This window comes from Hippocampus bargibanti, linkage group LG12 (assembly GCF_051943395.1).
Source record: "Hippocampus bargibanti isolate YZ-2025 linkage group LG12, ASM5194339v1, whole genome shotgun sequence".
Classification (NCBI taxonomy): Eukaryota; Metazoa; Chordata; class Actinopteri; order Syngnathiformes; family Syngnathidae; genus Hippocampus; species Hippocampus bargibanti.
In genome coordinates, this window is record NC_142745.1 from 23,830,772 (window position 1) to 23,844,047 (window position 13,276).

The 13,276-nt window shown below is 45.6% G+C and overlaps 1 protein-coding gene across 2 annotated transcripts; it reads right to left on the bottom strand.

Annotated features, from left to right (window-relative positions):
* Positions 1-2,116: 2,116 nt before the first annotated feature.
* Positions 2,117-9,364, bottom strand: LOC148890936 (uncharacterized). Of its 2 annotated transcripts, XR_016116628.1 has the most exons (3): positions 9,140-9,364; positions 4,924-6,896; positions 2,117-2,531 (listed from the first exon to the last, which is right to left on the bottom strand). XR_016116628.1 is itself a non-coding variant. In XM_089010222.1 (2 exons), the coding sequence occupies exons 1-2, from the start codon at positions 9,315-9,317 to the stop codon at positions 6,034-6,036; spliced, it is 1,041 nt and encodes a 346-aa protein (XP_088866348.1). In that variant the 5' UTR covers positions 9,318-9,364; the 3' UTR covers positions 3,860-6,033. The 2 variants fall into 2 exon arrangements, 1 of the variants encoding a protein (XP_088866348.1); XM_089010222.1 differs by lacking the exon at positions 2,117-2,531 and having other exon boundaries at positions 3,860-6,896.
* Between the last annotated feature and the right edge of the window lie 3,912 nt (positions 9,365-13,276).

The window sequence follows — 13,276 nt, forward strand, 5'->3', positions numbered from 1 at the left end:
ATTACGTCACTTTATGTACGTCACTTCCTCACTTTACATACGTCACTACCTCACTTTCCATACGACACTTCCTCACTTTACATACAGAAATTACATGTATTGTCTGTTGTCAATTGTATGTCTTTTTTAGCCACGTTATAAGTGCCTTGCATGTCTTGCACGCTGGGTCCGAGAGGACATTAATTTCATCTGTGCTGTATGTCATGCATATTAGCATATTTGACAATAAAGCTGACTTTGACTTTGACTTTTGACTTGACTTTGAAACCCTCTGCATCCAACTTCAATTGGATATACCTTGGTTTTCCATCCCCGCTGTTGCGCATCCACTGCGAGTTCTGTGTAGCGCAGCTTCTTGCGCTCATAGGCCTCTTCAACAGAGTTTTCCCACGGGACTGTGAGTTCTGCGATGTAGACAGCCTTGAGTGAAGGGGACCAGAGCACCAAGTATGGTCTGAGGATGGTGGCTGCAATCTCCGCTGGGAAAACCAATTGCTGGCCAATGTCAACCCGCATCTCCCAATCGCGGGCCCCGGGTAGCTGTCCAACTTCTGGTTTGGCAGTAGGATGGTTGGGCTTTTTCTGTCCCTCTCGGATGAAAGTCAATCGTGCTGTGCTGGACGTGGTGGCTCTCATTGGCAAGGAGTTGATGGTATTCCTCTTGCTCTCAAGGACAACTGACAAAACTCTTCAGGACCTGGTTGTGCCTCCAGGTGTAGCGGCCTTGTGTGAGGCTGGTCTTACAACCGGTCAGGATGTGTTTGAGAGTTCCTGGAGTTCGACAGAGGTCACAGGTTGGATCTTCGCCATACCATTGGTGGAGGTTTTTTGGAGATGGAAGCACATCATTGATAGCTCTGATGATGAAGCTGATGTTGCTTGCCTCCATTTCCCAGAGATCCTTCCAGCTGAGCCTTCTCTTCTCCAGGCCTTCCCACCTCATCCATTGTCCCTGCTTGGAAAGAGAGACAGCCCGTGCAGTTCTTTCAGCTTCCTCTTGGCGGCGCACCTCTGCCATCACCATTTTCCTTCTTTCCGATGTTAAAGCCTTACGCCAAGAAGGTTTGTTTGTAAGGCCAAGCCCCCCTCTTCCTAGCTGAATGTGTCCCACAATGTCGCTGTGCCTTAAGGCTGCTGTGGCCTGCTGCACTGCAATGGATGGCGTCCATTTCCGTCCAGTTGATGGGGGGGTGCAGCTTGACTGATCTTCCGGTCTCCGGAGTCTGTGAGGGTCATCTAAAGTCTCACTTTAGCGCACTTGTACTCTTCGGTGAGGCTTGTGATTGGAAGCTCAAGGACCCCTTTGCCATAAAGGCCGATGTTGGACAGACAGCGTGGAACACCAAGCCAGCGTTTCACATATCTAGTGATGGTTCACTCCATCTTCTCCACAGTTGAGAGTGGGACCTCATAGACTGTGATTGGCCACATTACCCGAGGGAGAAGTCCAAACTGCAGACACCAGAGCTTGAGCTTTCCTGGCAGCTGAGTCTTGTTGATGTTTTCCGGACTATTGGTGATGTCCTGCTTTAGTTGCTGCACTTGATCTTTGTCTCTGAGGCTTGCATTGTACCACCTCAGACACCGTTGGTATTGGGTCATCACCAATGCAGAACTTCACACATTTTTTTGGCTGTCCCTTTGACGATTGAGATGCTGCGTGACTTGCTCGGCTTGATTTTCATCCGGGCCCATTTGATGTTTTCCAAGCAGCCGCCTGGTGAAGGCTGCGGTAGTGGTCAAGGTGGTCATGTCATCCGTGTATGCCCGGATAGGTGGGAGATGGATCCCATTCCTTGTTCGCTCACCTCCCACCACCCACCTTGAGGCCCTGATGATGACCTCCATGGCCATTGTGAAGGCCAGGGGTGAAATCGTACAACCTGCAATGATGCCGACTTCTACACGCTGCCATGATGTTGTGAAGTCAGGTGTTGTGAAGCAGAGTTGCAGGTCTTCGAAGTAGGCTTTTACCAAGGCAGTAATCGGTAATGGAACATGGAAGAAGTTGAAGGATTCCCAGAGAAGGTTATGGGGAACTGAGCCAAAGGCATTGGCCAGGTCGAGGAAGATGACATGAAGATCTCTCTTGTCTTTCTTTGCCGCTTGGATATGATGCCAGATCATACTAGTGTGCTCCAAGCAACCAGAGAACCCAGGGATGCCAGCCTTCTGTACAGATGTATCGACATACTTGTTCTTCTCCAGGTAGGTGGAAAGTCTCCGTGCTAAAACATTAAAGAAGATTTTCCCCTCAACGTTGAGAAGGCTAATTGGACGGAATTGACTGATGTCTGCCGCATCCTTCTCCTTGGGAATTAGTACGCCTCCGGCCCTCCGCCATGCCTTTGGTATTATCCCTTTCTGCCACACAATCCTCATGAGTCTCCAAAGATAACACAGAACATCTGGTGCGTTCTTGTAGAGCTTATATGGAACTCCATTTGGCCCCGGGGCTGATGCTGATCTTGCACGCCGTATTGTATTGTCCACTTCCTTCCATTTTGGAGGGCCAGTCTCGAGGTTGAATTCTGGTGGTTCAATAGGGGGGGATGTCATGTGGGATAGCTAGTCAGCAGCTTCAAAATAAACGTTCTGTGATGGAATTCTACTGTTCATACAACTCCATAAATTTCAGTATGTATTGTATGTGTTTCATGTATGAAGTTTACAGATTTACAGGACAGGTGAACACTTTCTTCATTACACATTTAAAATCACTCTCCTTAGTTTGTTAAGTGTACGCAGGGATTACATTTAGATTTTATATGCGTATGTGTAAATGGTTTAAAAATTCCCTTTCTTTAAAAGTCTCATTTAATCTTAAAGTGCATTACTATATTTTTCGGTACCAATTAAAGTTTTGTGCTTTTGTACAATCAGTGGGATCAGTCGTACGGAAGAGGATTAGGGCCACTGAAGAAAAAAAAAAATACGGTTGGCAAAATTCTGACTTTAATCTCAGAATTCTGACTTTAAAGTCAGAATTCTGACTTTAATCTCAGAATTCTGACTTTAAAGTCAGAATTATTTTCGTTGCGACTTTAAAGTCAGAACTCTGACTTTAAAGTCAGAATTCTGAGATTAAAGTCAGAATTTTGCCAACCGTATTTTTTTTTTCTTCAGTGACCCTAATCCTCTTCCGTACTCTAGAGCAGGGGTGTCAAACTCATTTCGCATCGCGGGCCACATACGGCCTAGGGAGAGGTCAATTGGACCGGACCATTAAAATTATACCATACTCTGCTAAAAATAGCAAAAATATCATGTATTTCCTTTGTTTTGGTGAAAAGAAGCACAAGAACATTAGGAACATATTGACATTTAATGAACTATCCTTTTACAAAACATTTCATGAAACACCTCATATTTCCTTAGACAAATGTGCAATTTACTTTTATCATTCACAAATATGCATTCAGAATTCTGACTTTAAAGTCAGACTTCTGAGATTAAAGTCAGAATTTTGCCAACCGTATTTTTTTTTTCTTCAGTGGCCCTAATCCTCTTCCATACTAGAGCAAGGGTGTCAAAGTCATTTTTTTCCACGGGCCGCATTGTCGTTACGGTTTTCTGTCGGGGGCCGTTATGAATTTGGGAAAGCCATTAGAATGTTTCAATCCCTCCCCATACTACATATAAAGCGCACAACAAATTCATGAATAACTAGTTTTCAAATTTGAAGTAAAAAATAATGACTGTTATTTTTGTTAACATAATATATATAGAAAAAAAAAAATTAAAAAAAAAAAATAATAATAATAATAATAATAATAATAATAATAATAAGAAGAAGAAGAAGAAGAAGAAGAAGAAGAAGAAGAAGAAGAAGAAGAATACATTTCATTTTTAAGTGCCATTCAAAACTTGCAAGGTCACTCTAGTCACAGGAAGTTTTTCTGTGGGTGAACAGCGCCAGTGTTCACTCAAACCGAAGTAACTCAAATAGATATAAAGCTAGCTACGTAGCCAATAGATAGCTAATATATAGCTAGCTAGATTGCGAGCTAGCTAGACAGACATATAGCTAATAGCTAGCCAGCTAGATAGCTAGCTAGATAGATAGCCAGCCAGATAGCTAATGATAGCAAATAGATCGCTAGCTTGGTAGCCAGCTAGGTGGATAGCTAAATGTAATCAATGTATGCTTTTTATTTATTTTTTAATCGTGATCAGAATCAGAAAGCTTTGACATGGGCTTATACGATATTTAGTGAGCTATGCCCTTAAAACGGCGGTTCTTCAACTGAGATTGGATCAATTTATTCCCACGTGGCGGCTAACTCGTCCTTGCCCCCCCCTTTTTTTTAGTCGTCAAACAGGAGACTTAACTTCCGCCGAGTGGCATTCTCCTTCCTCATCCCGACGCAAAAATGAATATTGGACATTTTGGTTTGGACTTTAGCAAGCATCATGAAATTTCACAAGTTTGTTTTGCTTTCGCGGACCGAATGCAACGACATGACGGGCCAGATTTGGCCCCCGGGCCTTGACTTTGACACCTATGCTCGAGAGGCTTGTGATCGGAGCAGTTTTAGAAAACTATGATTGGCTATTGATTAGCCAATTGTAGTTTGCGAAAACTGACAATGACCAGTGCCTTCAAGAAGGTGTTGATACACCTTTTGGGTCGCCTACTGGAAATCTGATTTGTTTGAGCAACAGTTTGGTCGACACATTTGACGTGACAAGGCCCGTAGAACTAACTGTGAAGGGGTCCAGGCAGATTTCTGAACCTGGTAACAAATGGTAGCTGAAATGTGATTGGAAAAAAGACATTTTAAGCAAACTAGCATGTATTAACCCGCATACCAGTAGTGCTGATTGATCTTCATGGCAAATGGGTGGAACATGTACCATTACATACAGGTCGTATAGCTATACATAACTTAGATATGTATTTTATCCTTAATGCAAACAAACCTGTGGTAGTTCATCTGTGGCATTGCAGTACTCCGGAAACTATTTGCTGCCTTAAATGATTTTCTTTCTCGTAAAGGCACGAGCTGATAAATCATTGGCTTTTAGCTGTGGAATTTGCGCCACCTTGTGGATGTCATCGTGTCATATCATCCGGAAGTGTGTTGGTTGGAAGGGATGCAAGATGATGGAAGTCATGAAAGAAAACTGAAAGACAATTTGGAATTATTTAATAAGAATTTATGGACAAAATATAACGAATCAGTCTGTGATTCAGATATTTTTAGGCCAGCAGAGAAAGCCTTGCAGGCCCTGGTAGCCCGCCACTGGGAAATAGTAGTTTTGAAGCTCAGCAATCTTCACATTTTAACTCATTCACTGCCATTCCCGAATTTATTCGTGAATAGAAAATACGTATGACGTAGGGTTTTGTTTGTTCATGCTTGGGTGCCGATAAAGCGCTGGCCATGGCCTCTAGCAATGTTTGATTCTTTTGCACAAAGGGGCGGCATTTCCTTTTTTTATAATAATAATAATACATTTAATTTCTAAGCGCCTTTCAAACCTCTCAAGGACACTTTACAGTCACATGATTTTTTTTGTGTGGGTAAGCCATTAGCGCCAGCGTTCACTCTACCCGGAGGTTTTTCCATGTTAGCGCTTTGTTACACCTTCAGCTGTTGTTAAAGCGCTATCTAAACTGATATGATTGTACAGGTAACATCCGACTTAAAACCAGGTCGATTTACCCGTACTTACAACCACGACTTCCAGACCCTATTTTTTTATTTTTTATTCTATGCCTGGCACAGCAACATGCTAGCAGGTCGGCAACGTGTACGACAATCTCGGCCAGCCAGCCAGCATCTCACTCTTGCACAGCAATCGACCGTGTGATGGCACTCGAGGGGGGCGTTTGCAAGTCATTTAGCCTCCGGGGCTCTATTCAACATTTTGAATGGATTTCGACTTATGACCATTTTGACTTACAACTGTTTGGTCGGAACGGAACTCGGTTGTTACCTGTATTGCATTGTATTTTGTACAGCCACCCTCATTTCAAGCTCATATAACTCCGGACCCATGTCATTTAGGCAGTGAATGAGTTAACTGCTAGTTTATTTCACCATTGTATCGTGTGTAATTGTCATGTGATCTCATGTGCTTTACTAGCGTCTCTCTGTTATTATAATTCTTCTTGCATACGGAGCAGTCGAAAGGCTTTTCCCCGGTATGAAATCTCATGTGTGAAGTCAAGGATCCCCTCCGAGTGAAGTTTTTCCCGCAACATAAGCAACTGAAAGGTTTCTCCCCCGTGTGTACTCTTTTGTGCCTTTTCAAACTTGCCTTTTGATTAAATTTTCGGCCACATTCAATACACCCAAACGGTCTCTCTCCGGTGTGACACGACATGTGCCTCTGCAAATTATGGTTGTATTTGAATATTTTACCACATTCTGCACACTTGACCGGATGACGAGAGCTAAACTGTCTTTCTGCATCACTGCGCTGCCACGAGTCCGAAAGTGGATGATGATCAAGAGTTTGGTTCCTTGTATTTTTTAAGACGTTTGTCTTCAAATGTGCAGGCGGATTATTTGGAGTTGCTTTGACGACGTTAGCTGCATTCAAGTCACAAAATACGATGGAGCTTCCCCAGCCTTGTTCGTTCACTTCACATTCAACTTTCTCACATAAAGTAAAAGTAGTTGAAGCTGCCTGGTCGTCCTCGACATTTTGTTTTTGTTGCATTGTAGGAGAAAGTGGGTTCTCTTTCGTCATTTGATTTTCCCAAGAGCCATTCATCTCTTCTGATTTTTGACAGCGATTTAACATTGGACTTGTCGAGATTTCTTCCAGTTCTTCTTTGATTAGTGCTGACATTGGGGTCTTTTGTTCCGGAATTTGGCTGCTCTCTTGGTCCGCAGGGAGGATCTTCATGGTGATTAGCACAGGCTGGATGCACTGGGATGAATCTGAAGTACAAACATTGACAGATGAGTCACTGATGGATTAACATTCGTCATTCGCCTGATTTCAGGGTTGGCAACGCGGGTTTGGGTAGCACTGAGTGACAGTGTGAATGTGAGGCTAAACGATTGTCCATTTCAATACGCATCCCATGCCTGACTGGGGACCAGTTCAGGCACTTTACGAGTACATAGTGAATATTTTCATTTCACTGCTGTAATTTCGTTCTCAGGGCAGTCGGACTGTTGTAGGTGTCTAATCCGAGCAGGCTTGATTAATTCATGAAACAGTTAGTGCGGTACCAGCTACACGCTGTTGTTCAGGTGCTACCCTGACTAGGATCACGGTAAATATACAAAAACCACGAACCAAACCACACGCCGCCACGGTGGCTGGCGGACTAGTGCAGACATGGTTTGTTAGCGAGTGCAGTACTTAAGGGACCGAAAAAGACCCCACCACAGGCTAGTGTTAAGCCGAAGAGGAGACAAAATAAAATTACGGTCGAGCAGAAGAAGGAGATCATCGAAAAACATGAACGAGGTGTGCGTTTGTGTGACTTACAGTCCCAGTACCAGTATGCTAAGTCAACCATTGCTCCGTGTGGCTAACTTTTTGCCTATCGAACATTAAATTTGAGAGCATATAGTCTTGGCTGACGAACTAATTTTCGGCAGACGAACCAAACTTCACAGAGCACCACGGTGGCTGGCGCACTAGTTTTCTTTGGGTGCAGACATGGTTTGTCATCGAGTGAAGTACTTTTGCTAGTATGGACACGAGTGTGGCTAAATGGGTTTCTGTGTTGTTTAAGCAACGGTCTCAGGCAATAGAAAAGGTTAACAACTTCTGTTGATTTGGTTAAACGAAAAGCAGCTAGCAGGGGACAGTGTGAGTGAGGGTATCATCAAGAGGCAACTCGATCAATAAAACAACTTCATTATATCTCTCATCTCATTTTCCGTACCGCTTATTCCTCAGCTGTCTTCGGGCACGAGGCGGGGGACATCCTGAATTGGTTGCCAGCCAATCGCAGGGCACACAAAGACATACAACAGTCACTCTCACACTCACACCGAGGGGCAATTTGGAGTGGTCAATCTGCCTGCCATGCATGTTTTTGGAGTGTGGGAGGAAACCGGAGGACCCGGAGAAAACCCATGCGGGTCCGGGGAGAACATGCAAACTCCACACAGGGGGGCCGGACCGAGACGCGAACCGGCGACCTCTGCACTGTGAAGCCGGTGTGCTAACCACTCAACTACCGGGCCGCCCAACTTCATTATATAGTACAGTTTATTTATTTAATTACAATACAATAACATTTATTCCACATAAAATAGGGGCTATTTTGTGTATTTTTAAGGCTTATTTCTTAGAAAATTGTTTTATGGGGATCTGGGAACGGATTATTCTAATTTTTAATGTACAGTTTGTTTTCTCTTATGGAACGGTTTTGCACATTTACATTTGCACAGTATACAGCTGACATTTTTATTTTGTTATGCGTAGAATATCTTGTTTTCTATCCTTTCACCCCACCCCAACTCCATCCCTTTTCAATTGCTGCTGTGTGTGTGGGTATTCTGATTCTGATTCGCCTGCACTCAAAAACTAGTTTGCATCTTCAATCGGGTCTAATATACATTCATATTCAATGACCGGCCAATATTTTTTTGAACCATATAATTTCGCTAAAATAGAAGTAAAAAGACAATTTTCACGATATTGGTGGAACGTTCGATGTCTCCATCTTTGAACAGCGTTCTTTGCCATTTAAACGAATAGTTATTTTATAGGGGCTTCGGTCGTTTGAATACATTGAAACGGCATGGAGCAGAACTCGTGGGCGGGGTAGTGCATTTTTCAAAACCCAAAACCGGTCACGATCAATAAAAACAACAACACTGAATCTTCTTGTTAAGAAAGTTAGATTATATCCTCATTTTATGTAATGCTGTAATACTGAGCTGATCTGGCAACCCAGCCACTACGCGACATCGATAAAAAAACAGTTTATGTCTATGTGTTTGGACTTCTCGTACGACGATGAGCGCAGCGGCTGCTCTCTGTGCTCTGGCAAATAAATATCCTACTTGTATGATCTAAACAAGAGGACCATCCCGACTCGTTATTCTCCCAAATGCATCGCGACAGCGCTGAAGATCTCAACACTTCTTCTTTTAAATATCGACTAGACAGAGGATGGTAAAACGTTATGAAACATTTATCGATTTGACGAGCAGACCTGATCCATTGTCACCGTCTGTTTTGTTCGAGAGCTGAGCACCCCCGAGCAACATCCGATGATGCTTAAGCTCGTCCACGTAGTCGTTTATTGTTTTCTCAAACATCATCATTATCTCATCAGCAGCCGCAGTTAGCCTTTCACTGACAAATGCTCTTAATAGTTGAACAGGAGGCATTTTAAGGTGATCGCCGGCTAAACAGGACAAGACGGTTTTCTGAATGTTTTTTTTTTTTTTTTTAACTTTTTTTTCTTCAGATGGCCTCGCTCGTTGATTCAGTCGGGTTCCGACTGCCATCTACCGTTGAGGATGTACATTTACATCAAAACACATAGTGCAGTGATTTTCAAGCACGGTGCCACGAGAGATCATCAGGTGTGCCGTGGGAAATTATCCAATGTCACCTTTTTAAAATTACAAATGCTATAAAACATGTATTCATCATTTTATGTAAATGGGAGTTTTGGAAGGCGTTTAGAAATAAAATTTCGACGCGGCAAAATTGGCAATGGCTAAAGGGGAGTTTGCGACGATGGAGCGCTTGGGCATCGTGAGGCGTTCCAACAGCACGTGGGCCTCACCATTGCACATGGTCCCCAAAAGTGACGGTTCTTGGCGGCCGTGCGGTGATTTTCGTCGGCTTAATAATGTAACCACACAGGACCGTTACCCAATTCCGCACATCCAGGACTTTTCCGCACGTTTGGCCGGAGCCGTGATCTTTTCCAAAGTTGACCTCGTTCGCGGTTATCACCAGGTTCCGGTACGGGCAGAAGATGTGCCAAAAACTGCAGTAATAACCCCTTTTGGCCTTGTTGAATTCCTCCGTATGCCTTTTGGCCTGAAGGGGGCGGCACAGACCTTTCAGAGACTGATGGACTCAGTCTTGCGAGGTCTTGATTTTGTATTTGTCTATCTAGACGACATCCTTGTGGCCAGCCCTTCACCGGAGGAACACCTGTCGCACTTAACCGAAGTTTTCAAGCGCCTTGATTCGCACGGCCTTATAGTCAACCCTGTTAAGTGCCAATTTGGTCTGTCCAAGATCGATTTCTTGGGGCATCGCATTTCTCCACAGGGCGCCATCCCCTTACCCGCCAAAGTACAAGCAGTGGTGGATTTCCCCCGCCCGGCCACAGTTAAGGCTCTGCAGGAGTTTTTGGGAATGATCAATTTTTACAACCGATTTCTTCCTCACGCAGCCGACCTCCTACAACCCCTCTACGGCGCCTTGAGAAAAAAGAAGGCTAACGACCCTGTCGAGTGGGCACCGCAACGAGCACAATCATTCCAACGGGCCAAGGAAGCTCTTGCGGGTGCAACTCTTCTGGTCCACCCAATCTCAACCGCACAGGTGGCTTTGACTACCGACGCGTCTGATGTTGCCGTAGGGGCGGTGGTTGAGCAGCTTGTGGAGAACGAATGGCAGCCCCTTGCATTTTTCTGTCGGAAGCTGCAAGATAACGACCGCAAGTACAGTGTTTTCGACAGAGAGTTGTTAGCACTCTATCTTGCAACGCACCATTTTCGTTTCCTCCTCGAGGGGCGCCGGTTTACCGCATATGTGGATCACAAACCACTCACATTCGCCATGTCAAAGGTGACTGAACCGTGGTCGGCCCGACAGCAACGGCATTTGGCGGCCATTTCTGAATTCACAACAGACATTCAGCACGTGGCCGGCAAATGTAACCCTGTGGCCGATTGCTTGTCACGCGCGATTGTGTGTCCAGTCCAGCTCGGGGTGGATTTTTTCGCCCAATCTGAGGATCCGGACATCCACGAACTCAAGGCAGCAGGCACAGCCCTGAAACTTGAGAAGGTGGCACTGTGTGAAGGGGGTCCCGCTCTCCTCTGCGATGTGTCTACGGGTCGCACTCGTCCCGTGGTTCCGCAGGAGTGGCGTCGGCGAATTTTTGATTCTATTCATTCCCTCTCACACCCTGGCGTCCGGGCGTCAGTCAAACTACTTGGGGCCAAGTTTGTCTGGCCTGGGTTACGAAAGGACGTCAGGAAGTGGGCAGCTGCATGCGTGGCATGTCAGCGCGCCAAAGTCCACAGGCACACCCGAGCAAACCTGGAAACTTTTCCAATTCCGGACAGGAGATTTGACCACGTCCATGTGGATCTGGTCGGGCCCCTCCCTCCTTCGCAGGGTTGCACACATCTCCTCACCATGGTCGATCGAACCACTAGGTGGCCGGAAGCAGTCCCCCTGTCCTCCACGACCTCGGCAGATATTGCCCGCGCATTTCTGTCGTCCTGGGTCGCACGTTTCGGCACGCCATCCGATATCACTTCGGACAGAGGCCCCCAGTTTGTGTCCGAGCTCTGGTCGGCCATGGCGCAGTCCTTGGGTGTGCAGGTACACCGCACTATGGCCTACCACCCGCAGGCTAACGGGATGTGCGAACGCTTCCACCGGTCACTGAAAGCCGCGCTACGGGCCGCGCTGTCGGACGGTAACTGGGTCGACCAGCTTCCGTGGGTCCTGCTCGGGTTACGTTCGGCCCCCAAAGAAGACCTTAACGCCGCCCCCGCAGAGTTAGTGCTCGGTCAAGCACTCCGCGTTCCTGGTGAATTTCTGCCTGAAGCTTCGGGTGCACCTTCATTCCCCCTTTTGCCAGCAGAGCCCCTGACTCCAGCACCAATTCACCACTGCGTCCCCAAAATATTTGTTCCGTCTGCTCTTAGGTCAGCCCGTTTTGTCTTTGTGCGTCACGATGCCCACCGCTCTCCCCTCCGACCGCCGTACGACGGCCCGTTTAGAGTGCTCGAGCACGGTGAAAAGAGTTTTGTGCTCGATATGGGTGGGCGGAGGGAGGGCATTTCAATAGACAGGCTCAAACCGGCTCATTTAGTTGCAGGCGAGGACGTTTCGCCTGCCCAGGCCCCACGTCGCGGACGCCCTCCGAAACCTCCAGCCTCACCGCGGCATGCCAGGGTTGAGTGTCGTTCCCCCACTGAGGTCTCGCCCGAATCACCTTCACCACCGAAAGACGGACTGCGTAGTCGTTGGGGCAGGCTGGTTAAGCCCCCTGCAAAATTTTCACCCTGACCTTCCTTCTGGGTGTTCTGGGGGGGGCTGTGTGGCGGGCACTAGGACCAGGCATCTCACCCAGCAGGTGCAGAGGAGGGGGCGGTACATGTTACATATATTACACTGCTTTTGCTGTTCAGTTCAGATCCACTTGTTAGCCGTTGGAATAAACACGTCTCCACATTTAGTCGTGTGTGCTCATTCCTCAACGGCTACATTAGTATTATTAATGTCCGGTGTACGTGCTGTAAAGACTGGAAGAGGAATTAAATATTCATCCGTGTGGCAACACGAAGCTGATTGTCTCTTTCCTCCGAAAAACGCACGTGAGAGGTCATGGTGACTGTCAATGTCATGGGAAGTTTTTAAAAAGGACCAATGCAAACTCCGAATTGGGCTCTGTCCACAATACTCACCCGGATGAAGACCCTAATATTAGTGGTGTGAAAAAGAAAGCAAAGAAAATAAATAAATAAAGAGAGAAAGCTCAAGGCAATCGCGTGAAAACTATCTTTTGTATGGATTTACTTGCACCGGGGATGAGACCACACAGACTCCACGAGGGCTACTCTGCGGCGATAAGCTATCCAAGTTCTAGTGATGGGAATTCCGGCTCTTTTCAGAGAGCCGGTTCTTTTGGTCGGCGTACTAAAAAGATACAACTATTTTGGCTCCCAAATGGCTCCTCAGTTATTTTATTTTTTTTGCTTAAAATAATTAACCACCAAAAATCATGTACAATTATGTGAAAAAATAATTACTCATGTAAAAAATACACTATATCAAATATTTTTATTTATATGGCTTGATTTATATGTGCACAGAGACCACTAACTTTCACTTTCTCAATGGTTACTGTGGTCTGATAATCAGCTGTCACTAATTTGCTTTTCATATTAATAATGCTATCATAGCAATGAGTAAAAAAATATAATAATTGAAAAATAATAACAGCATAATGTGATAACATTTGTCCACCTGTCCACCCCCCCCACCCCAACCTCACTGCTGCGTGTGACTATAATACTGCCCCCACTTTTCTACCACGGATATCGACCAATCACGCGAAGCTTCAAGCGAAGACTGAGGGCGGGGA

Coding starts and splice junctions, on each gene's coding strand:
- LOC148890936 (XM_089010222.1), bottom strand. CDS start 9,317: ATGCCTCCTGTTCAACTATTAAGAGCATTTGTCAGTGAAAGGCTAACT. Junction 6,897..9,139: donor AGACGGTGACAATGGATCAG/GTCTGCTCGTCA, acceptor TTTGTACTTCAG/ATTCATCCCAGTGCATCCAG.